The 27,492-nt window shown below is 42.1% G+C and overlaps 1 protein-coding gene across 1 annotated transcript; it reads right to left on the bottom strand.

The window, feature by feature from the left end:
• Positions 1–16,722: 16,722 nt before the first annotated feature.
• GPRASP1 (G protein-coupled receptor associated sorting protein 1) lies at positions 16,723–21,483 on the bottom strand. Its single transcript, XM_010954985.3, has one exon. It carries the CDS (start codon positions 21,215–21,217, stop codon positions 17,081–17,083), a length of 4,137 nt encoding a protein of 1,378 aa, XP_010953287.2. The 5' UTR covers positions 21,218–21,483; the 3' UTR covers positions 16,723–17,080.
• Positions 21,484–27,492: the final 6,009 nt, after the last annotated feature.

Raw genomic sequence — 27,492 nt, forward strand, 5'->3', positions numbered from 1 at the left:
GCCTCCTTAGAAGGGTAAGAAGTACTAGGTATTATAATTTCAAAATGTCTTTTCAATTACACCAGTGAATGGTTAAACAATGGTATCTCACAATTTCATGCATTTATTAGCCATTAATATATTTTGGAATGGGTGATATGGCTTTTTAAATTCCTTATACATTTTTTGGAGGTGGCAGTGTTTATCGATTTATAAGAGCTTTTACATAATATATTAGAGGTACTAATAGTTTGACATATTGTCATATGGACACTATTTTATGCAGCCAAATCTCTTAATCTCTTTTATATTTTCCCCTCTTACTGTCATATGTAGAAAGTCCTTTACCATGCCAAAATTATGTGACTTTTTAAATAGACTTCATTTTTTAAGAGCAGATATAGATTCATAGCAAAACTGACCAAAAAGCCCAGAGATTTCCCATATGCCCCTTGCCCCCACACATTATCCTACCCCATTAACAACATCCTCCCACAAGAATGGTACATTTGTTACAACTGAGAAACCTACATTGACATAGCATTATCACCCAAAGTCTATACTTTGCATTAAAGTTCACTACTGACATACATTATACAGGTTTGGATAAATGTATATTGACATGTATCCACCATTATAATAGCGTACTGAATAGTTTCACTGCCCTAAAAATCCTCTGTGCTCCACCTATTAATATCTTTCTCTGCTATAACCCATGGCAATCACTGGACTTTTTATTGTCTCCATAGTTTTGCCTTTTCCAGAATATCATATAGTTGGAATTATATATTATGAGCCTTTTCAGATTGACTTCTTTCACTTAGTAATATGCATTTAAGTTTCCTCCATATCTTTTCATGTCTTGATTACTTCTTTTTAGTAATGATAATTTTCCATTGCCTGGATTTACCAAAGTTAATTTATCCATTCACCCAGTAAGGACATCTTGGTTGCTTCCAATTTTGGCAATTAGGAATAAAGCTGCTATAAACAATTTTGTGCAGGTTTTTGTGTGGACACAAGTTTTCACCTGCTTTGGATAAATTCAAAGAATATGATTGCTGGATCACATGATAAGAGTATGCTTAGTTTTGTCAGAAACTGCCAAACTGCCTTCAAAAGCGTCTATGCCATTTTGCATTCCCTCTAACAATGAGTAAGAGTTCCTGTTCCTCCACATCCTCACCAGCATTTGGTTTTGTCAGTGTTCTGGATTTTGATCATTCTAATAGGTGTGTAGTAGAATCTCATGGTTGTTTTAAATTGCATTTCTCTAATGATACACAATGTTAAGCATCTTTTCACATGCTTATTTGTCATATATATCCTTTCTGGTGAGGTGAATGTAAGTGTCCCTGACCCATTTTTTTAAAATTGGGCTGTTTACTATCTTATCATTGAGTTTTTAGAGTTATTTGTATATTTTGGATAATAGTCTTTATCAGATATGTCTTTTGCAAATATTTTCAGACAGCTGTGGCTTGTCTTCTCAGAATTTTAAAATTTCAACAAACTCCAGCTTATCAACTATTTCTTTCATGGACTGTGCCTTTAGTGTTGTATCTGAAAAATCATCACTAAACCCAAGGTCATCTAGATTTTATCTTATGTCAGCTTCTTGGAGCTTTATAGTTTTGCATTTTACATTTAGCTCTGTGGTCCATTTTGAGTTAATTTTTGTGAAATATGTAAGGTCTGTGTCTAGATTCAGTTTTTTGCTTGTGGATGTCCAGATATTCCAGCACCATTTGTTGAGGAGACTAACTTTTCTCCATCCTATTGCATTTAGTCCTTTGTCAAAGATCACTATATTAACTATATTCATGTTGGTATGTTTCTGGATTTTCTATTCTGTTTCATTTATCTATTTGTCTATTCTTTTGCCAGTATCACACCATCTTGATTACTAAGCCTTGAAGTCAGGTAACATCAGTCCTCTGACTCTATTCTCCTTCAGTACTGAGTTGGCTATTCTAGGTCTTTTACTTCTTCATGTAAACTTTACTATCATATGAATTTTCTGGGATTTTGATTGGGATTGCATTGAACCTATAAATCAGGTTGGGAAGAGCTGATATTTTGACAGTATTGAGTCTTCCTATCCATAGACATGGAGTATTTCTGCATTCATTTAGCTCTTCTTTGAATTCTACTAGAGTTTTGTAGTTTTACTCATACAGATCTTATACATGTTATGTTAGATTTATACACAAATGTTTTTCGGTGCTAATGTAAATGGTATTGTGTTTTTAATTTCAAATATCACTTTTTAATTGCTGCTGTTTAGGAAAACAATGGACTTTTCAATATTAACCTTGTATTCTGCAACTTTGCTTTAATCACTTATTAGTTTCAGGAGTTTTTTTGTTGATTCAGATTTTCTATATAGACAATGATGTCATCTGTGAACAAAGACAGTTTTTGGTTTGTTTTTTTTTTTTTACATTTTTTATTGAGTTATAGTCATTTTACAATGTTGTGTCAAATTTCAGTGTAGAGCACAATTTTTCAGTTATACATGAACATACATTTTTTTTTGCAGTGAGCTACCACAAGATCTTGTATATATTTCCCTGTGCTATACAGTTTTTTGTTCTAAATTTGTATCCCTTTGTAAGAAACTTAAAAGTTTCCTTTTCTTGTTTAATTGCATTAGCAAGGTTGAAAAGCAGTTGTGAGTGGAAACATCTTTGCCTTGTTCCTGATCTCTGTGGAAAGGTTCGAGTTTCTCACTACTATATATGATGTTAGCTGTAGGCTTTTTTTACATTTTTAAAAATCAAATCTAAGGAAGTTCCTCTATTTTCATACTTTGAAAGTTTTTATCATGAATGAGTGCTAGATTTTTATCAAATGCTTTTTTTCTGTATCTATTGATATGATCATATGATGTTTCTTTTTTAGCCTGTTGCTATGATAGATTATGTTAATTGATTTTTGAATACTGAACCAGGCTTTCATACCTGGGAAAACACCCCACTTACTCATGGCATGTAACTTTTTGTACAAAGATTATGATTTCCTTTTGTAACAAATGGGGAAAGGGTTTTTTAAAAGTTAATCCATCTAATTGTTCTAGGTATATGTTGTAGATAGGGACCCGGCCTTATTTCCTATAAATAGTTAATCTGTTGTCACAGTTTGTCTAGATACCACCTTATCTACTATTTCTGCAATGAGCCTGTATTTTCATAACTTCTATACGTAAATTCTTCACCTTATTTCATCTATTAGTAACAATTTTTCTAATTAATGAATTAAAAATATCAGAGCTGGTGAATTTTTAAAATTTAGGTATAGTCAATTCACAATGTTGTGTTAGTTTCTAGTGTACAGCATAGTGATTCAGTTATATGTTTATATATATTCTTTTTCATTATAGGGTATTATAAGATATTGAATATAGTTCCCTGGGCTATACAGTAGGACCTTGTTGTTTATCTATTTTATATAAAGTAGTTTGTATCTGCAAATATCAAACTCCTAATTTATCCTTCCCCCACTTTTCCCCTTTGGTAACCATAAGTTTGTTTTCTATGCCTGTGAGTCTGTTTCTGTTTTATAATTAAGTTCATTTGTGTCATTTTTTAAAGATTCCACATATAAGTGATATCATATGGTATTTATCTTTTTCTTTTTGACTTACTTTGCTTAGTGTGATAATCTCCAGGTCCACCCATGTTGCTGCAAGTAGCATTTCATTCTTTTTATGGCTAAGTAGTATTCCACTGTGTATATATACTTCTTTATCCAATCATCTGTCGACGGAAATTTAGGTTGCTTCCGTGTTTTGACTATTGTAAATACTGCTGCTGTGAACACTGGGGTGCATGTATCTTTTCAAATTAGAGTTTTCTCTAGATATATGCCCAGGAATGGAATTGCTGGATCATATGGTAAGTCTATTTTTAGTTTTTTAAGGAAACTCCATACTGTTTTCCATAGTGGCTGCATCAAATTACATTCCCATCAACAGTGTAGGAGGGTTCCCTTTTCTCTATACCCTCTCCAACATTTATCATTTGTGGACATTTTAATAATGGCCATTATAACTAGTGTGAGGTGATACCTCACTGTAATTTTGATTTGCATTTCTCTGATAATCAGCAATATTGAGCATCTTTTCATGTGCCTATTGCCCACCTGTATGTCTTCAATGTCTGTTTAGATCTTCTGTCCACTTTTTTATTGGGTTGTTATTTTTATGTTATTGAGTTGTATGAGCTATTTGTATATTCTGGAAATTAAGCCCTTTTCAGTAGCATCACTTGCAAATATTTTCTCCCATTGCATAGGCTGTCTTTTCATTTTGTTTATGATTTCCTTTGCTGTGCAAAAGCTTATAAGCTTCATTAGGTCCCATTTGTTTATTTTTTATTTTATTTCTATTGCCCTGGTAGACTGACCTAGGAAAACTTTGCTACATTTTATGTCAGAGAATGTTTTGCCTATGTTCTCTTCTAGGAGATTTATGGTGTCTTGTCTTATGTTTAAGTCTTCAAGCAATTTTGAGTTTATTTTTGTATATGGTGTGAAGGAGGGTTCTAACTTCATTGATTTACATGCAGCTAAGAGCTGGTGAACTTCTAAATGCAGTTTTTGCTTTCCTCTGAAGGGATCAGATTTTTGTCCACATATTCCATAATGAAATATTACATGTCAATGCTCTTGCTAAAGTGAACATATGGATTGTTTTTCAATAGGTGGCATACTGTTACCAGTTTGTAAAGACATAAGATGGCTTTCATCAAAACATAAATATGCTCATAGCTACTTTCATCAAGAAAACCTTGCTACAAAAATAATGTGTGCTTTGATGAAGTACATTCAAATTTTGGCACAAATTCCTTTTTTTTTTCCATTTCAGGCTGGCACTTTGGGTAGCATCACTCAAGAGTCATCATATGAGAGTGATATCAGGAACATGATGGAAAAGATGGTCCCCAGCTTCAGTCCTCCTCACAGAAAGACAACTAGCACTTTATCAGAGACAAGACACTTTTGTGAATATCCTAGAACCTGGGGATGAGGCTGAAGCATTCCCTTGGACCAAAATAACTGAGAAAAATCACATTAGAAAAGACTTTTCATTACACTGCCCTTCCCCTAGCCTGCCAGACTGAGAATGTTCCTCTGGGCTTATGGCTACATCAGTGGGAAAAAAAGAGAGTTCAAGGTGGACATCCAGCTCCCCCAGCATTGTTAGATGATTCCTAGGAGTCCCACGCTTCAGTCTTACTTCATGGGGATCACCTGGGGACCCAGTGGGGCTAGACTACAGGAGATCTGCTAGAGATGAAAAGGGGGAGAGGCTCACAACAACCCGTGTGCAGATCTTGGTAGACTTTTCACCTACTGGCAGCAGCTCCTGTGCAGAGAGCTCAGCCATATGCAGAACCAAGCCAGTGTACTCAGCAGGCAGGAAACTTGGCTGGCAGTTCTGCTTGGTTTGGGTCCTTAGCCAACAGGCTATCCTATGGAGTCCATCCTATGACCTCACCTGGACAGAGCGGCCAGCCAGTAGCCCTGCTCAACTGCTGAGCATAGTCTCTAGAAACCAGTAAGCCTGGCTAGAAACCACAGTCAACTGCAGAGCCCATCCTATGGCCCATCTAGGCACTGAGTCAAGCCAGCAGCCCTGCCCAACTTTGGAGCATGGTCTCCAGCCTCTCCCTGAGCTGGAAGCCCAAACAGAAACCCCAGGCAACCTCAGAGCATAGACCACGACCCCCATACAGGCAGGGAGCCAAGCCAGTAGCCCCATCAAACTGCAGAACATAGCATCTGGTCCCTCTTGACCAGGGAACATAAGTTGTCATGCCATGGAACACAGTCTATAGCTCCACACTGGCAGAAAGCTAAGCCAAATTTCCTGCCAAATTGTTGAGCATAGCTTCCAACTCTGCCCAATCAAGAAGCCTGGCTAGAAGTCCTGGGCAACTGTGGACCACATCCTTCAGCTCCACTTGGGCAGGAAGCCAAGCAAGTAACCTCACCCAACTGTGATAGCCTCTGCCTCTTCTAACCCCCTGAGCAGGGAACCTGAATAACAACCCTGGGCAGCCACAGAGCCCAGTATACAGCCCTACCTGAATGGGTAGTCAAACCAGCAGCCCCATCTAACTGTGAAGCAGCGCTCGCACCTTCACCCAACAAGGGTGCCCAGGTAGCAACTCTGCCCAGCTATAACGTCCAGCCTATGGTGCTGCCCAATTGGTGAACACAGCCTACAGCCTCGTACAGGGAGGGAGCCTAACCACCAACTCTGCCTAATCACAGAGCATACACTGTGGCCTCATTCATCTAGGGAGGACAGAAAGCAACCCCACCCAACTGCAGAGCACATCCTACCTCCACTGCAGAGTATAACTGGTGGCCACACTGGACCAGGGAGCCTGGGCAGCTACCTAACTGGAGAGCCTACTCTATGGCCCTGGCCAACTGTAAGGCAATGCTTGTGGCTCTTCCTGATTAAAAAGCACAGCCTTCGGCCTGGTCTAGTCATGAAACCCAGACTACTGGCCCACCTGACCATGGAGCCCAGCTGGCAGGTATATCTAACCAGGGAGCCCTGACAGCAGTCTTGTCTGAACATGGAACCCAAACAGCTGGCTTAACTGACCATGATGCACAGCCACTGGCCACCACTCCCCTGACCTCAGAGTATGAGAAGTGGCCCTGCCCAACTAGAGACCCTGATAGCAAACCCTCTCCGCACATGGACACTATAGGTGGTACATCCAGAACCCTAAACTGGACTGACTAATGAATAACTTCCCTGCTAAATTGAATCTGTAAAGGCTAGAAGAAGAGACCACTTCCTCAGTTAAACAGATACCAACACAAGGATACAAGGATCATGACGAATCAGGTAAATATGACACCACCAAAGGAAACTAACAAAGCTCCAATAATTGACCCTAAAACAAACAAACAAACAAAACAAAACAAAACAAAAACAGAGAACTAAAAACTGACTGATGACAAATAATTCAGAATAATTATCTTAAGGAAGTTCACTTAACTATAAGAGAACACAACTGGTAACTAAACAAAATTAGAAAAATAATACATGAAAATAATTAGAAATTCCACAAAGAAATACAAACCATTAAAACAACAACAACAACAACAACAACAACAACAACAACAACAACAAAACAAAAGAAATCCTAGAGTTAAAGAATACAATTACTGAATTGAAGAATTCAATACAGAGTTTCAACGAAAGAGTTGACCATGAAGGAAAAATTAGTGAACTTGAAGACATGTTATTTGAAACTATCAGGTTAGAGGAGCAAAAAGAAAAAAGAATGAAAAAGAGTGAAGAAACTGTACAGGACTTAAAGAACACCTTAAAGTGAAACATTATATCTGGGATTATGGGACTTTAAGAAGAAGAGTAAGAGAAAAAGGGATAGAATGTTCATTTAAAGAAATAATGGCTGAAAAATTCCCAAACTTGGGGAGAGAAACATACACAAACATACAACTTACTAAGACTGAATCATGAAGAAATAGAAAATTTGAACAGACCAATAATGAGTAAGGTGGTTGAATCAGTAATCAAACAAAATCTCAACCAAAAAAGCCCAGTACCAGATGGTTTCCATGGTGAATTCTACCAAATATTTAAAAGAGAATTAATGCCAATCGTTCTCAAAAATTAAAGAGAGGAAACACTCCCAAACTCATCTGATGAGGCCAACATCACCATCATACCAACGCCAAAGCAGGACACTGCAAGAAAAGAAAATTACAAGCCAATTTTCCTGGTGAATATACATTCAAACACAAATATTGTAAACAAAATGCTAGTGAACTGAATTCAATAGCACATTGAAAAGATCATACACCATGATCAAGTGGGATTTATCCCTGAGATGAAAGCATGGTTTAGCATATACAAATCAATAAATGAGGTACACCACATTAACAGAATAAAGGATAAAAAAAGCATATGATCTTAATACATGCCAATAAAGTATCTGAAAAAATTCAACCCCCTTTCAGGATAAACTCTCAACAACTGAGTATACAAGGATGTACCTCAACATAATAAAGGTCATACATGAGAAGCTCATAGCTAACATTACACTCAATGGTGAGAAACTGAAAGCATTTCCTTTAAGGTCTGAAACAAAACAAGGGTGCCCACTCTCACTACTCCTATTCAACATACTACTAGAAGTCCTAGCCAGAGAAATTAGGAAATAGAAAAAAATAAAAAGGCATCCCAATTGGAAAGGAATAAGTACAACTGTCTGTGTTTGCACATGAAATAAATTTATATTTAGAAAAGCCTGAAGACTCAACAAAAAAACTGTTGGAACAAATTCAGTGAAGTTTCAGGATACACAATCAACACAGAAAAATCAGTTGTGTTTTTATACACTAACAACAAACTACCTGAAAAATAAAGAAAACAATCCCAATTGTGATAGAATCAATAACAATAAAATTCTTAAGAATAAATTTAAGGAAGTGAAAGATCTGTACACTGAAAACTATAAGACTTTGATAAAAGAAATTGAAGAGGAAACAAATAAATGGAAATATATCCTGTGTTCATTCATCAGAATAATTAGTTTTGTTAAAATGTCCAGCTACCCAAAGTGATCTATAGATTCAAAGCAATCTCTATCAAAATTCCAATGGAATTTTTAACTGAAATGGAAAAACAATCCTAAATGTCATGTGGAATCACAAACAGCCAAAGCAGTCCTGAAAAAGAACAAAGCTTGAGGAATTAATTATACTTTGTGATTTTAAACTTTATTACAAAGCCATATAATCAACACACCATGGTACTGGCAAAAAAACAGACACATAGACCAATGGAATAGAATCAAGAGCCCCAAAATAAACCCAGACATATAGAGTAAACTAATATTTGACAAGAAAGCCAAGAAAAAAAAATCAATGAAAAAAAAGTCTCTTCAATACATAGTGCTGGGAAAAGTGGATATTCACATACAAAATGCAGAAATGAAATTGGACCCCTATCGTACACAACTCATAAAAATTGACTTGAAATGGATTAAAGACCTAAATCTCATACCCCAAACTGTAAAACTCCTTAAAGAAAACACAGAGGAAAAGCTCCTTGACATTGATCTTGGCAAATTTTTTTTGATATGATACCAAAATCACAATGAACAAAAGCAAAAGTAAACAAGTAGGACTACATCAAACTGAAAAGAAATGATCAACACGGCAAAAGAATGCATGGCAAAAGAAATAATCAACAAAATGAAAAGACAGCCTACAGAATGGGAGGAAATATTTGCAAACCCTGTATCTGAAAAGGGTTTAATATATAAAAATATAAGGAAATCATACAACTGAATCATAAAAATAATAATAATCCGATTTCAAAATGGGCAAAGGACCTGAACAGAGTTTTCTACAGAAGAAATACAAATGGTCAACAGTTCCATGAAAAGATGACATCACTAATGTCATGAAAAGGTGACATCAGTATTCATCAGAGTAATGCAAATCAAACTACAATGAGGTATCACTTCAACTTGTTAGAATGGCTGTTACCAAAAAGACAAGAGATAACGTGTTGATGAGAATGTAAAGAAAAGCGAACTCTTGCACTCTGTTAGTGGTAATGTAAATTGGTGCAGCCACTGTGGAAAACAGTGTGGAGGCTTTTCAAAAAATTAAAAATAGAACCACCATATGATCCAGTATTCCCACTTTTGGGTATATAGTCAAAGGAAATGAAATCACTATCAAGACAAGACATGGATACTACCTAAGTATGCACTGACAGATGAATAGATTTAAAAAATATTATATATATATTTATATAATAAATTAAATTCTGCCATGAGAAAAAAGGAAATCCTGCCATGTGACATGGAAGAACTTTGAAGGCATTATACTAAATGAAATAAGACAAAGAAAAACAAATATTGTACGTTCTCACTTAAATTTGGAATCTAATAAAGTGAACTCATAGAAACAGTAGATTGGTGGTTGCCAGGTAATTGAAGGAATGGGGAGATGTAGGTCAAAGGATACAAACTTTCAGTTATGAGTTAGTTTTGGGGATCTAATGTATAGCCTGGTGACTGTAGTTAACAATATTGTATTCTAAACTGAAATATGCTAAGGAGGATAGATCTTAAATGTTCTGACCACATACACACAAAAGATAACTAAGAAAGAGATGAATGTGTTAGCTAGTCTTGTGGTAATCAGGTCACAATATATATGTATATCAAATCATCACACTGTACATCTTAAACTCACATAGTGTTTTTTGTTAATTATATCTCAGTAAAGGTAGAAAAACATTTTTGAAAAATTTAAGAGTAATCAAATTTTCCAACTTTATAACAAAACTTTACACATAAAAATTTTTAACTTTTCAATTTGAATTAATTGGTCTTCCAGTTTTGATTTCCTATAGGTCTATATACAGTGAGAGAATCCAACAGATGCTATTATTTTAGTCCCTCTGATGTTGCTGTTTCCCTGTACAAATTAGTAAGCTGATACTCTGGATTCTACAAGCTTGTGACTTTGTTAATTATGAGCTCACCCTATAAAAATGGATGTTATTTTTCTGTATGAGGATATTAAGCTTCTGAGCTGGTATGATTGAGGGACAGATATTGTGGACTCTTTAAAAAAGTCATCTAGTTAAGGAGCACCATCATGGAAGGCTTCTTGAAGACCTCCAGCAGGCTTTGGCAACACAGAGACATATTCTTTGACCTGTCAAACACACTTCCATTTTGAAACTCCAAGAGAATTTCAAAGGAGTTATATGAGAATATCAGTATCCCTTAGCCACAATCAATTTAATGATATAATATTAAAGATAAGATAAAATGATAAAATTAATTAGAGTAACCATGTATGAATTATGACTATTATATTTCAGATAATCCACAACATTTATTATAACCTGTAATAAGCAAACCTGTATGTTTCTAACACTAGAGAGAATTTACTTCAGAAACATATTTGAAGATAACTCCATATATTACAAGAGACATCAGAAACTGTTGGAGTAGGGGCATATTATTTAATAACTGATACTGGTATTACGTGGAAACAATCCATTTCCATTTCCCTCTACATATTAGAAGTCAAAATTCATTCTAGGTAAATGAGTGTTTATTTTTCCTTATCCTCCCACCCCTCTTGAAATATTTAAGATATCTAATCTTCCTGGAATTTGTTCATGTGTATTGGGATATAACCTTATTTGTTTTCCCAGATGATTAGCTAATTATTCTAACATGATTCACCAAATGTGTAGAAAAGAGTTAACATAGCAGACATGGGACCACTAGCCTTAGAAAGGCCTTCTTGTAAGGTTAGCCTTTGGCTGGATTCTGTTAACCTGGATTTGACGAAGGTTCCCACCATTCCCAGAACTGATAAGATTGGCTCACTATGCCTAAACTCTTTGTGCAAACAATATGCTTTATGCTAAATTCTTTCTATCTAGGAGTCTAGAATTTCAGTACATGCTAGGCAAAGGGTACCATACCCCACTCTCCCCCACATCTTGGGCACTGAGAATCTAATAAACTTTCTTGATAAATAACATTTCACACATGTTGTCATAAATTGTTGTTAGAGGAATTAAGTGTATTCTGTGGGACTCCACTGGGAGAGGACTCTTGGAAGCTTGCGCCTGGTTTCTTTGGAACTTTGCTTCATGCACTTTTCCCCTTCACTGATTTGGTTTTGCATCCTTTTGTAATAATTCATAGCTGTGAGTACAAATGTACATTGAGTCTTGTGAGTCCTGCTAGCAAATCACTGAACCTATCAGTGGTCTTGAGGTCCCCTGGCACACTGAATGCTTCACTTTTCTCTATGAATCTGAACTGTCACTCTAATATAAATGCCCACATATATGTGGCAATATATGAGCTCTCTATCTATATTACATTTAACTTTTCCTGAGTAGTTCTACTCTGTTTTACCAACTATAGCCTGATAAAATGTTTTAAAATTCCTGGTGAGGCAAATGCTTTCCAACTTCCAAATTATGTTTCTTTCAAAATTCTCTGGACTGTTCACAGGTTTGTGTGTATATAAAAATTGATAAGCAGTTCTTGAACCTATAAGAGTCTCTAAATTAAAACCTCTAAAAGGCAAGTGGGAAAAGCTTACACATACTCTTCTCACAAAAAGAAAATCCAACTGGCTAACAAATACCTGAAAGTAGGTTTAACCTCATTAATAATATCAAACAACAATGCAATATCATGTTCCCCAATTCCATTAGTAAAAGACTTAAAAATTTTGTTGCTAGGATTATAGACGTATTAAAAGCTATATCTAAAACTATTCAGCCTACAACCTCATCCCAAAGGAAGAAGTCCTTGCTTGACTCTTGAGTAAGGCATGACCACTGGACCAGCACTGGATATCTGAAGGTGAGGGTTTATGGAGTTGGTTAAAGGGATCAGGAGTGTCACTCTGAAGGGGGTAGATGGCCTTCTAAAAAATCTTTGAAGAATGGATGGGCCTTTGACAGAGATTACAGGGGGCTGGGGATGACTGAAGGAAGGGACAAGTGAGTGAGAAAGTTGAACCCTCCAGTTGCAAGGAACTGTATGAACAAGCTGTGGTGCAGATGATGAGCGTGAAAGCCTATTTTTTAAAAACTATAAAATGATATATAATGTATGTTCTGCTTTAAAAGGCATTAGTTAAAAAGGGTTTAAAGGCAAGTTCTAAGGTATCTTCAAGTTAGACATTCTCTATGTTATACAAACTCTTCCTGAGACAAGAAAAAGAACAAAAGCTATCCCAACTCATTTAATGAGACTTATATAATCTTGAAACTATGATGAGAAAACTACAGCATAAAAAAATAAAATTATAGGCCAATCTCACTCATGATGAAGAAAGAAAAAAACTTGGTAAGTTGAGTCTAGCAGTATATTAAAAAAAACAATAACAACAAAAATGTTGTGATAGAATGTCAGAGATAGGCATATCCACAATTACAGTCAGATTTCAGCACCTCTTAATAGTGAGTAGAAACAAAATAAGAAAAGATATACAATTGAAGACCTAAACAAGATTATTAACCAACTAGACCTAATTGACATTTATAGAACAACAGTTCACAGGACAACAGAAGGATACACATTCTTTTCAAGTGCAACTGGAATATTTACTGAGATAGACCATATTCTGGGCCATAAAGAAAGTCTCAATAAATTAAAAGGATTTTGGTCATACAAAGTGTATTCTCTGACCACAGTAGGATTGTGCTCAGCATTGTAGAACTACATAACTAAAACATATCTGGAAAAGCCTCAAATACTTGGGAACTACATAGCATACTTCTAAATAACTCTTGAATCAAAGAAGAAACTAAAAAAGAAGTTAGTATGTAATTTCTATTGAAGAAAAATAAAAACACAACATGTCAAAATTTGTGGGATGTAGCTTAAGCAGTATTAGAGGGAAATTTACAGTACTAAAACACCTATATTAGAAAAATAATGATCTCAAATGACCTCAGCTTCTATTTTAAGTAGCTAGAAACAGAATACTAACAAACACAAAATAAGCAGAAGAAAAATAGTAAGAGCAGAAACCAGTGAAATAGAAAACAGAAAAACAATAAAGAAAATCAATAAAATTAAACATTAGTTTGTTGAGGTCAATAAAATTGATAAGCCTCTAGCCAGAGTGATAAAGGAAAACAAAAGAGAAGACATTAGTACTAACAACAGGAATGAGAGAGATGATATCACTAGATATTCTGCAAATATCAAAAGCATAATAAGAAATTGATTGTCAAGGCTGTAGGGAAACAGGCAACCCATACATTGCTGGTGAAAATGAAAATTTGTAATACCTCTTTGGAGGGATATTTGAGAATATCAAATAAAATTACACATGCACTTATCATTTGACTGACTATCCCCACTTCTAGGAATCTACCCTGAAGGTATACCTCTAGCCGTAGAAAAATTACATTTGCACAAGGTTAGTCTTCCAGCACTGTTCGTAACCACAAAATATTAGAAACAAATACCCATATATAGGAGAATGATTGAAACAAATTATGGTAGTGACACAATGGAGCTGTACAAAAAAAGCAAATTGCTATGCACTAATTGGCTTCAAATCTGTAAAATGTGCAAATAGAGAGGGTTAATGGGATGTGTAAAATTTGTTTTTCCTGACTACATTCTCCTAAGGAGACTTTGATATCCTGCGGATGTCTCATAGAGCTGAGCTCTGACCAAAATGGATTAGCACAAATAAGGGAGTGCCACTAAGGATAGATGCAAATCACCAAGTCAAAAGCATTGGCCATAAACAAAAACAAGGAAAAAGAGCCGAGCCTGTGGAGGGGAATCTGAGATCATTCATAAAGCAGTTTTTGTAGGTGGTTCCCAGAGGCCCAAAGCAACTAGATTCCCTCCTCCTGAGTCTATTCTTCTTTTCTAGAGCTGCCTAGATTGAGGTTTATTCCTCTCTTGCAGCTCCAGGCAGCTGGAACCTTAGAGTAAAAGTCAATCTTGTTCCCCTCTCATTCCCCCCACCCACGGCTACCTCCTGCCATTAACTTTTCTACAATATTAAACTGAGCCGTCCTCACTGTCTGTAAGACAGACAGACAGGACAGTGAGCGCCAAGTAGGTGGGAGGAAGGGAGTGTAGCTCACAGTTCCCATCCTCACACCTGCCTTTCCAGAGCCAGCGCCACGAGTGTACACAAATTGGGTGTTCACGAATTGCCACTTCACCGTTCCCTGTCTCTGGTCTCCCCTGAAGCCAACTCCCTCCACGTGTCCACCTCCCCCACCCACCCACACAGAGAAACACAGATTCACACTGCGCTGGGCGGGGAGCCTGGGGTGAGGGCAGGGGTGTTCGGAAGGCAGGGGAGAGAGACAGAGGGTCCGAGGCACTTCCTGCACCCGGATCTAGTCTCAGCCAGCGCCCCTCACGGATGCCACTTCTCGGCCTCGAACCTACCTCCTCCAACAGCGACGGCCGTTTCCCTCCACGAAGGCCTCCCGCGGGATGACTTCCTGCGTCTGGAGCTCCTGGACAAAAACAGACCCCGGCTAAGACGCTCGCGATTGGCTGAGGGACTGTGTCCTCTCCCAACAAGTGCCGTAATTCTGGGCGCCCGAGGGATTCGTTTTCAGGCTAGTGCAGCATGCAGACACCCACCCACACACCATCACATCCTACCACTCCTCCCACGGCCGTCCGTCAGTCGTCAGGTGTAAGTCCTTCCTGTCCCTTTGCAGCTGAGCGCGACACACCTCTACGCCCGTCCAAGGGACAGCGCGGTCACGTGACCCGCCGTCAGCCCCACGTGACCGCGCAGGCCGCTTGTCTGCCGCAGCCCTGCAGCACCGATGGCAGTCTTCTGCCTCTGGGCTCGAGCTGCTTGCTAGAACAGTCTGAAGCTCCTGACCGTGCTGAAGATACAGAGCTGGAGGGAAGGCTGGGCCGGAGCCAAGCTTCCAGCCCTAGGCTGGGCCTTGCTCTGTAGGAGTACAGGGCTGGCGACGAACGCTCAATGAGGAGTTTGGAGACGAACTGACTTTCAGTACTGATTCTGTATAAAACTCGGGTGACATAATAACACACTCCCGGGATCTGTCTTGAAAAATATCGATAGGCAAAACAAACTCGCATTTCCACCACTGGGATGATCTCTGTTAACACCTGTGGTTTGTGAAGAGAGGCAAAACTGCCACTTTGCCCTACTTCCTTGAACCTTGCACCCTAGAATCAAGTAGGGAAAAAGCACTTTTCACCCTGAGACAAATAAAAAGTAACAGGGTCACCATGGCTTGTTCCTTTCCTGAAAATAAAACTTTGTGTATTTCCCCTTAGCCTGGACCACCCCCATGCCAACCCAACTTTATCCCTGACATTTGCGCCTACCTGAAGATAAGCTATGAACCATTGTGAATTTTTTTAAAAATGTGTAGCATAAACTCTGGAACTTCGGAAAGTTTAGTTTATTCCCTTTAAATAATTATGGATTTTTACTTGGCAAGCCAGTCCTTCTGTAGTATCTCATACTTCTGTATCCCTTTGACATGTTTTATATTGTTACAGAATTTTCTATAATCCAATATAAATTTGTGTAAATTTGGCCCACTTACATTCATTTTTACAATGGGATCATCTTTCCATGTATACCAGTCTTTTTTATTTATAGAAATATAGAAAATATTTCTACAAATACGTAAGACATCAGAGCTTTTCTTAGTCAATTAAAAAAATCTGTACTTCATCACTTTTCGTGGCTGTATGGTATTACTTTAACAATTTCCATGGCACTACCATGAAGAAATGGCCTCCCTGACATTTAAATCTGTGTGCTTTCTGGTCTTATTCATTTAACCTTTAGGTAACATCAAAGAAACAGCCATATGCTGAACTGCAAAGTGTGAATTCTCAGCTCTTCAAAATTTACCTCATCCTCTCTATCACTTAATACACACCTCCCAGCTACTCCAAGCCTACTGGATACCTCACTTGTATAGGAACACTTTTTACAGCTCCAAGCTTTTCTTCACAACATTCAACCTTGTTCCTACATTTCAGAGCCCAAATTAATTGGGTCCTTTTTCTCTGAAGCACACACTGAGTAGCAGCCCATAGTAACCTTTGCAGTTAAAGCTATGAAAATAAACTTTCTCAAGGAGCATTATTATTCATACATTATCTCTATGTGCTCATATGCTATCTTTGCATGTATACTCTAAGTTCAAAGAGAACAGTGATTTCTGCCAACTTTAACATAGAACTTTATTGAAAACACAACACGACTCAAATAGACATCAATACACTGGAACAACAATCAGAAGGGTAGCTTACTTATGATGGCTCAGTTCACTATAAGCTTAAATACTAAATTCACAATCTGGACAAAAACAAGTATCAACAAATGTGCTTTTAGTTCTAATATTCATTTGGCATGAGAAGATTGATTCAACTCACACACACAGTTGGGCAAAGTTAGTAACAGCATTAAAGATGTACATTATAACATAGAATCAAATGAAAGCCAAAGCATTATTCAAGGATTATAACTCAGGAACGTAAGGACAGTCACAGGCAAGTGATTAATCATAATCATTTTTTGGGTCTACCTTGGGGTCATTTTTATCATCTGTTTTGCCTTGCAGTTTCTTAGCAAGTTCCTCAACTTCATGGAATGCAGAAATAAGTGGCTCAAGACTGAAATCATCATCAGTAAACAGCAATGCCTCTTTTTCAATGTTGTTACCAATATTCTCAAACATTGCTAGAACAACCTGAATATTGTCATTTGTCTCTTTCCTGTTAAAAAGGCCCATAAATTCTGACACTGCTTCAGCACTGAGCAGTTCTTTTGTCATGACAGGATTTTCAGACAAATTCAGTAGTATTTTCAGAACATGAAACCTTGTTTTGGTATTGCCCATGGCTAATAAGAATAGAAACCCAGACATATACTTAGCAACCAGTGTGTGATAGTCAATAGTTGTAGTGAGGTGTCTAACCATCTTTATTCCAGATAACTGCTCAGGGGAATCCAGACTATACGCAAGGGTTTCTTCACATACTTGACACACATATGTCTGAATCATGTTCAGATTTGGATAAGGTGGAGCCATGTGAATCATATTTTCCAAAAAACTTGTCCTAACACGGGAGGAGGGATAATTGAGCAAGGTTTCAATAAGTGAGACAACACCTGAATCACGAATGAAATCGCGGGTAAACTGAGAAGCACTCCTCATACCCATTGCAATTTTAGATATTTCATGAATAAAAGGATCTCGAATTTTGTCCATTAACAGAAGGAGTTCTTCAAACTCTTCAGGACCAATTTTAAGCTCACATTGTATGCAGCTGCAGGACCAACTCTCAGGCTCTGCACTTTCTTTGGCCCTAAGATGCTCTCGAATTTCTGTGACTGACCGGTAGGATGGATCATATTGAAATGGGAACTCAGGGTCAGGCTGATCAGGCTGCAGCAAAGACTCCTGCTCTTCCCCTTCTGGGCTCGGTTCCATGTGCTTGGGCTTTCCTCCAAACATTTCAGAGAACAGAAATGCTGCTTCTTTTGGAAATCTAAAGGGGCTTGGGCATGGGAAGCCAACCCTACCCCATGGGCCAGGCTTGAACTGAACAGTAACCTCCTCCCAGCTCTGGGGCCTGCGTGAAGCATCAGGCTCCTGCTCAACTGAACACCTGGACCTGCAAATGGCCCTGTACACAGGACTAGGATTTGATTCAAAATGGGCCTCATCTCCTGCCCAGAACCAGGACCCCACTATGGCCTCGTCCTCCTCAGCTGCTGTCCTGAACTCACAGTTGGTCCCATTACCAGTCTTGTTATTAGCCTCATTTTTAGCTCCAAAATGGGACCCAATAACTGCCCCTTCCTCATTTTTAGGCCTGGACTCAGAAGTAGCCACAGTTTTAGTGTCATCGATGGCCTTGTCTCCAGACCAGAACAAGGACTCAACAATCATCTCTTCATCTTCTCTTGGTTTAGACGCACATGTCTCAGCTTCTACACTGACTTCTTTTGCAGCCCAGAACCAGGATCCAAAAATGGTTTCCTCTTCAGACTTCGATATGGTCTCTTCTATTGCCTGAGGTCCAACCTCTATAACATCTTCTTCAGCCCAAAACCAGGACCCAACAATGATTTCTTCCTCTCCAGGCCCATGCTTGGACTCAAAACTAGCCCCTGCCTCCAGTCTGGCCTCTTCTTCAGCCCAGAACCAGGACTCAATAGTGACTTCTTCCTCTTCAGCTTCTGGGCTGTATTTGCTGCAAATGCCAGTCTCCTTCCTAATGGCCTCTTCCCTGGTCCAGAACCAAGACCCAACAATAACCTCCTCTTCAGCTGCCAGCCTGTCGTCTTCTCTAGCTTTAGCTTCTGTTTCAAGCCTGTCCTCCTCCCTGGCCCAGAACCAAGAACCAATGTCTTCCTCTTCAGCATCTGGCCTGGATTCTTCTCTGTTTGGAGCCCCTATAATGGCTTTATCCCCTTTCCAGGACCAGGATGTGATCATGATCTCCTCCTTGCTAGGTGGCTTGGCTCCTTCAGTCCTATCATCTATACTGCCCTCTTCCACAGCCCAGAACCAGGGCCCTACAATGGTCTCTGGCCTTGTGTACTTTCTGGACCAGAACCATGAATCAACAGTGTCCTGTTCCTCCTCTGGCCTAGACTTCCATCTGCATCCATTGGCAGAAAACACACAGGGATCTTCTGACCAGAAGCTAGACTCATTATTGATCTCCTCAGCAGCTGTCATAAATTTGCATTGGGTATACTTCATACTGGCCTCTTCTGTGGTCCCAAACCAAGATGATATAATACCCTTTTCCTTGTCCTCCAGGCTAGACTTGTTGCTGACTTCAGCCCCCACACAAGCTTCTACTCCAGCCCAGAACCATGACCCAATAATGGGCTCCTCCTCCTCAGCCCCTGGCATGGTGTCACAACTGACTTCAGCCCCAGAATCCATCTGGGCCTGGTTTCCAGCCCAAAACCAGGACCCAAATATTGTCTCTTCTTCAGCTGCTGGCCTAGCCTCTTCTCCAAACTCAGCCTCTGTACTGATTTCTTCTCCAGCCCAGAACCAGGGACCAATCACCTCTTCTTCCTCAGACCCTGGCCTGGACCCACAGCTGGCCCCAATACTAGCTTCCACACTGGCCTCATCGGTGACCCAAAACCAAGACCCAAAAATGGTCTCTTCCTCAGCCTCTGGATTGATTTCTTCATTAGCCCAGAAGCAGGAACCAGCAATGACCTTTTCTTTATCATCTGTTGCCACAGATTTGGAAGTGTCCTCAGCCTCAGTTTCTACACTGGTCTTTCCTCCAGTTCCAAGCATAGAATTGCCAATAGGCTCCTTCTCAGTCTTTGGTCTGAATTTACTTCTGGCCTCAGTCCCCATATTGGCTTCTTCATCAGTCCAGAACCAACTGCCAACAATGGACTCATCCTCCACTTGAGAACAGGACTTGACACTGGCCCCACCCACTATGTTGGACTCTTCTGCAGCCCAAAACCAGGCCCCAGTGAGGAATTCTTCCTCTGACCTGGCTTCTCGCTTGGCCCTGGGTCTGGCCTTGATTTTGGCCTCTTCCTTTGCCATTGCTCTGGCCCTGACCTCTTTCTTGGACTTGGGCCTCAACGAGTTATTAGTCTTCTCTCCAGGCCAGAACCAGGAATCTTTTTTGACTACATCTATAGACCCAGACATGAAATCAATGGAAGCTTCTCGCTTGGCCCTGTGCCTGGCCCTGACATTGGACCCTTTCCTGGCTCTGGGTTTCGACCTGGATTTGGCCTCCTCCCCAGCCCAGAACCAGGACTTTACATTGTCCTCACATTCAGACTCAGAACTGGACTCAGAGACTTCTTTCTTGGACCTAAACCAGGACCTACTATTGGCCTCTTCCCTAGGCCTAGACCGGATACTGGACTTTTCTCTGGCCCAGTACCAGGATGTCTTAAGAGATTCATCCTCAGAACCAGAACTGGATACAATATAGAGCTCCCGACTGGTTTTGGGCCTAAACATGGCTTCTTCTTTGGCCATGTGCCTGGACCTAGTACTGGCCTTTACCCGGTCTCTAGGACGAAGCCTTGTACTGACCTCTTCTCCATTCCAGTACCAGGAACTCAAAGAGGATCTATCCACCCATCTGAAATCACAATTTTGAGAGCTCTCTTTTCTGGATGTAGGTCTAGGATGGCACCAGGAGGCCATATTGGTCTCACCCTCTGACTCAAACAAAGGCTGAATTCCTGACTGGGACTTGACCTTGGTGCCAGGAAAGGACTCGGCATCCATATTGACCAGTTCCCTCTCCACAGACAAAGTCTTAGTGTTAGCAACTGAATCCGACTCTGTATTGACCAGTGGCCAGGCTATAGCATTGGTTTGGGATGTTCCTTCTGTCTTCAGAATTGCCTCAGCATCAAACTCAGTCCTGGCCCATAAATAGGTTTCATCCACAGACCTTGCCCCAGGGATTGCCTTAGCTTCAGTCTTAGGATGTGCCCCAGCCATAGACTTGGACTCAGTTTTGGGCCTTGCCCCAGGCATTGCCTGGGCCTGGATCCTAACTTTAGGTCTGACCACCATTGGGACTTCATTCTCTCTCTCAGCTCCACCCCCAACCTCTTCTCCAGGCTTCTTTTCACGCTTGGCCTGGGCGCTAGGCTCAACCTCAGCCCCAGTCATAGTACAAGTTACAAGGGAGGCCCCGTTAAACACTCCTATCCCAGTCTCAGTCTCTACCACAGATCTGTCACAGTACTGGATCTTCACACTCTAATCTTTCGATGATTCAGGTGATACAGTTGGAAACAAAAGTTAGTCAATCACCAGTCCAGCAGGCAGTCAGCCTCCTTCCCAAGCCCAGCCTCAGCCAATATTGCAGACAGAGAGAAGAGGAAGCACAAGCAAGCTGGGGGAAGATGGATGGCTCCCGGGTGGGTGCAGACCTGTTGAGGGTGGTGGTCAGCCCCAAATCCCACACCACAAGAGCTGCCACTGGAGATCAATCTAGGAAGAGAGAATGACATGGGGCTTTGAGTCTCTTCCAATTGTGTCGCTCCACGCAAACACACACAGAGAGACTGGACCTTTAATGCTTAGTGGGACAGTTAGGTTATCAGGTCTCTCTGCCACCCTCATTTTGCGCACACCCTTTACTCCCAGAGCTGCCACACTGCTTTGCCAGCTACAAAAGAGGTGTGAAAATTGTGGGAAAGTGTTTTGGCAATGGGAGAGGCTGAGAAGCACCCAAACCAGACCCTAATCACTCCTGGACCTGTGTTGGTGTCCTCTAGACCACTCAAAGTGGTACCCACTCTCATACCAACCTGTGCTGATGTGTCACAAGTTTTCCCTCCTTTCCTTGATTTCAGCAGTGTCTACAGCAGCCTGGAGGCTGTCCTGGGAACAAGTAAACACATAGGAGAGAATGGAACCTGACTGACAGATAGACAAACAGGAACTCTGACCACTGAGGCAAACATCTCTATTTCTGTTTAAGGCTCTAATTTGTCTAATGTTTCCTGTCTCCTGCCCTCTGCTCTCATGTCTCCCCCTCCCATTCACAGCCTAATCCACACCTACCCAGATATTCCTAATGTCTCCTGCCGGATATGAACAAGGGGTTCTGCTGCAATATGCCAATCTGGCAGAGAGCGAGAGAGGAGAAGGAGGCCTGCAATCACTTAAATCAAAGACACCTGCCATGATCTTACTCTGTAGCTGTCCCCTGCATTGCCCCTCTTCCCACAAACCTCCAGATTTGAACCAGTCTTCCTCTTTTCCTTCCTTGGAAAAGGGACCAACCTTAAAGCAGGCCTATGGAAAAACAGACAAAAGGTAAGACAGTCAGGAAACAACCGTAGCAATTGAGCGCTTGGTGAACAGACCAACACCAAACAGAGGAGTGTCCCAGTTATCTGTCTTTTAACATTTAGAGTCCTGTTGGTAGAATACTCTTAATTAATTGAGGCTCTCTGGATCTGGTTTCTTCGTAACTCCTCATTTTCACATCACTCTCTTCCTCTTGCTCCCTTCTCCAACTGTAAGGATTCATCACTTGGTGTTCACCTCCCTGGCCCTGCAAAACTTAAATTGAGGGAAGGGTGCCCGCATGTTCTAGAAAACAGGTTGTGCAGTGGTACTTGCATTTAAGACTTAACCCTGACCCTCACCTACCAGCCCATCTCTTCCACCCTCAATTTTGTGGAGATGAGGAAGGAAGGCAAGAGAAGTGTGTAGAAACCTGTTAGAGAAGGCAATTCTCGAAGGTATTCCTGTATGCCTGACCTGCTCTGGTCGCAGTCACCCCACCCCATTCGGGTCTCCAGTCAATGGCTGCTGCCCACCCCCACCTCCCAACCCCACACACCTTCAGAAATACAGGCTCGTTTCCTGTTCTTCGTTTTTCTCAAGCCTCTCCTCTACAGATGCACCCCTTGGCCTGAAATCGCCAGACCTACCGCGCAGACAGGAGACTTTGGCATCAAAGAGGCGCCTGTGGGAAGGGACAGCACCCAGGACGCGGGACCCACAGGTCCCTTCCCAGAATCCGAGCCCCCGCACCCGCTCGCTCGGCCCCCAGCTCCGACCGCCACCCCAGACCCGGCCCCGGCGGCCTCCCCGGGCGCCCCCACCCCAGCTCCCCTCCGCCATTTCTCCCGCAGCAGCACCCCCACAGCCCTCTCCCGGCACAGACACCGTCGAGGGCGGGGCGCGGGCGCCCGGAAAGCTGACCCGGGAGCCGCCGCGCGGTTCGCCTGCCAGGATCCCAGCCAGCGTCTGCGGCCAGACCCCGCGCCCCGGGTCCCGTCCGCGCCGGTCGCCGCCGCCTCGGCGCCAGGGCGCCCCCGGAGCTGCGCACCTCCCTCGGGGACCGGCTCCAGCCGCGTCGCCTCCCGCTCGCCAGGCTGCCGGGGTCCGCGGGGCAGGCTGTGAGCTGCTCGTCGCCCCCCACGACACCCCCACTTGCCTGCACAGGCTCAGGGCCCGGGTGGTCGGCCTGGCCCTCCGGTCGGAGCTCCTCACTCGGATTCCCACCGCTCTCCGTGCGCTCAGAATGGCAAAGAGGCGGCCCGCCCCCCGCGCCGCTGCGCCAAACCGGGCAGGGGCTGCGCAGGATGCGGCACCAACCGCTCGCGGCGAGGGTGTCGGGAAGGGGGGCGGAGGGATACGGCACGAATAGGCTCGACGCCCCCTCCCAGGCCCACCGTAGTTCCGACCCAGAGGGGGCGGGGCCGGGAGGAACCCCAGCCTGAGGGGCGGGGCCACGCCAGCCCGCCTCGCCCGCCCCCCGCGGCCCCCGCGCGCCGCGACCACCCCCACACTTCTGGCCCCACAGTGTGTGGGGCCGGCGAGCGGTCGGCGGTGGGGGCCGGGGTCTGGAGGTCCGGAGGGGCCGCGCTGAGGGGAGCAGCGGATGGATACAGACCGCCCCTCGGTGTGTGTGAACCCCAAGACTGCTCGGTGTCCGCCCCCCTCCCCTCCCCTCCCCTCCCCTCTGCTCCCCTGCCCCCCCGCCCGCCATCCTTCCGGGATGCAGATGGGAGAGGGGCTGTGAGCGCGACCCTCCCCAGTTCTGCTTTCCACGTTCAGGGGCCGCGGTCGGGAGGAAGGTGGGAGGGGGCGCCCACGAAGCCCGAGCCACTGCCCCTCTTCTAAGGGAAGGCAGCCCTAGACCTCTGGTCTGAGGAGACAAACCACTTGTTTGCGCCAGCGTCGTCATTTTTTCTGCCACACTGCTGTTTTCTCGTTCGCGGTGGTAACACGCTTTGCCATTGCGCGGTCCCCGCAGCTGCCCAGGAAAGAGGGCCCTTCCCTGTCGGGGACCCGCAGCGGGTCGTACAATCCCCCCGCCTCTCACCCCACAGCCCAGTGTCAGGCACCAGGTAGGGCCTGTCCTGGCGCCTCTTCCTGGGTTCTGTCTGTCAAGTCTTCTCCTGCAGTCACTTCCACCCTCCCATCATCTTTGGCAGTGAGGGAATGTGGCAGGGGTTCGAATCCATTTGGATCTCAGCCACTTGCATGCACACCTGTCTGGTTTCCCCAGCCGTTCTTTGGAGAAGGTTCCGTCATGCACCCACTGCCCCAAGACAGAAACCTGCTGGTTCTTGAATCCCCTGGCTCCTGTACCCCTACACCCTGCCTGTAGTCTTGAGCCCCTCTTCTCTGTGCTCCATGGGGCAAACAGCAACCCTGGTTAAGCACAACTGTGGTTGAGCACAAACCTGCTGGCACTGTTGTCCATTTTAAAACCCAATTCAATGGCACCCTCACTTGGCAGGCTGCATAAAGGTCCCCAAAGATGTCCACGTCCTATTCTCCAGTACCTGTAAGTATGTGATGTTATATGGCGAAGGAGAATTAAGGTTGCAGATGGAATTAAGATTGCTAATAAGCTGAATGTAAAATTAAGATTACACTGGAGTGTCCTGACCAATGCAATGGCAAGGGAACTTTTAAACGTGGAAGAAGTGTCAGTGTCACAGTGAAGTAGCATGAGAAAGACTCGACAGGCGGACAGGCCATTGCTGGTTTTATCTTGAAGATGGAAGGAAGCCAGCGGCCAAGGATTGCAGGCTGACCCCAGAAGCTGAAAAAGGCAAGGAGACAGATTTTTTCCTAGAACCCCTTGGAGGAATGAAGTCTTTGTATCACCATTTCAGACCAGCGAGTCCCTTTTCCTATTTTCAACCTTCAGCGTTGTAAGATATTTTATTGTTCTTTTTTTAAGTCAGCAAGATTGTGGTAATTTGTTACAGCAGCAGTGTCAACCGAATTCACTCCCCATCCTGTTAAAGTCCATTCCCCCCTTGACTTTCTTTAATTGGACTTCAACCCCTAGGAGGACCATTTTAGAGGCTCACCTCTTGACTGCTGTAACCACTATCTCCAGCAGTCCCCTTCTCCAGGTTTTCTAAAGAACAGAGATTTTTGCAGTGGTCTTTGAGGCTTATCTTGGATGAAGTCCCTATTTGTTGAAAAACATTGATGTTTTCCAGGATGCAACGGGAACCTTATATTTACCATAAATTTTCATATATTTCCATATGTTTACTTGTTATTAGATATTAACTATAACTGTACAATATTTAAGTGATAGGAATGAAAAAACATCTGTAGATGATTCTATACGAATCTAGAAACAACAGTCAGTTTTTGGAGGAAGGCCTCTTTTGCTGTGCTGCTTAAATGGCCTTCGTTGAATTGTGGATTATGTTTTCTTTGTTTCACAGTATAGTCTCTGGGTGAATGCCAGGCTTGTAGAAGGAAGGCTGTGCTCTGCTGGGATCTGTGGGTGTGCGTGAATCTCTTTGCCTTCCCTGAACTGCTCTTTCTCTTTCTTAAAGGTATTTGTGTCTTTCATTCATGCAACAAGTACATACTGAGTACCTACTTTGTCCTAAGCACTGGAGATGCAGTAGAAACAAAACAGAAAGAAATCCCTGTTCTTGTGAGCTTACATTTACTTGTAGTTCCTATTTTATTTAGGTTCCTATCCTAAAAGTTTATGGTCATACCAGTGCAAGCTTCTTGGGTAATTTTCCAGATGCTGGGATATGTATTCCAAGATATTTACTCACAGGGGAATGGATCCACGAAAAGCTGACTGATTTTATTGTGAGGTTTTGAAATATCGTTTGGACAATTTGTTCTGAATTCATTTACAGAACAGACACTATTGCTGTATAACACTGATTGAACTGAGAAAATTCCTATTTTAAGCTCTTTATGTTTTAGCTCTTTGTGTGTGTGTGTGTGTATATATATATATATACACACACAGATATCAGATAGATTGTGTCATCTTTAAAATCAGAGAGCAAATAAGAGATTGAAATAGGATGCTGACCTATGTCTGTCTGAGTGTTAAGTAATATTTTATTTATTTCCTCAGAAAATGGATTCTGGTCTGATTGCAATAGCTATAGTTCCACCCTCCAGTGTCTCCACTAGTGTCTGTGTAATACTGACTAGCCTCTGATATCTAAATTTCTGTAGTGTAAGTGCCTGGCATTATGCCTTTTGATTGTCAGGACATCCATTTCAAAAGACATCCAACTTGAATAAACATATTATGGGTTGTAAGACATAGCTACAAGCAAAAGGACCTCACAAGGAATTAGGCCACTCCCACTGATGAGGTTCCTTCCCTCTTTCAGAAAGCCCTGTTAACCTGGATAAATGAGTCTTTCAGTGACCTTGCTTTTTTCCTTCCTATGCCTACTTTCTGCTCCTGTGCTTTAAATTAGCCAGTAAAGACAACCCAAGAAACCCTTGGCTCCCTACCCTGGGACCCTCATAAAAGCAGAGCCCAAGCTTCGTATTTCTCTTCTCTCTCCCTCTCTCCCCTTCCTTCCCTCCATCACTCCTCATGATATTCCTAACTGAGAGAGCTACCATCTATAGGCTCTGGACCTATAGAACAATTTCAGAAGCAAATAATTCCCAGAGTGTTAAGCCTGGGATACAGAAGCAGCTGTGCTGCTTCACCATACCCACCCCACCGCCATTATACATGCACAGGAACTTTCACACTAGCATATCCCTTGCCTGTGCAGCTTGAGTGATCCACTCTTGTCATGGACCAGATTTGCCTATTTACGTTAACTTGCCTCTCTTCTGTCCTTCATGTGCCTCACACAAACTTTCCTTCTGGGATTTCCCCTTTGTTCAAGGTTGATCCAAACCCTATGCATTCTTAGAACATATCCATTCTCCTATTCCTGGGTTTCAGAAGTTTTACACAGGAACTCAAGTCTCACATATGGGACCAACCAGGATAGGGTGAGTTCTTGTGAACTAAGATGAAACTGGCTCAACAGATGTCTACTTTCAGTAGAAGCTGAAGAACCTCTAGGAAAGACCTCAACTTGTGTCTACTACTTGAGACAAGGCACATTTAAAGAACTTGTGGAGAGGCCTGACCCAAGGATATTTTCAGGTTACATTTGGGGTGG

The sequence above is a fragment of the Camelus bactrianus genome, chromosome X (genome assembly GCF_048773025.1).
Source record: "Camelus bactrianus isolate YW-2024 breed Bactrian camel chromosome X, ASM4877302v1, whole genome shotgun sequence".
NCBI classification, from domain to species: Eukaryota; Metazoa; Chordata; class Mammalia; order Artiodactyla; family Camelidae; genus Camelus; species Camelus bactrianus.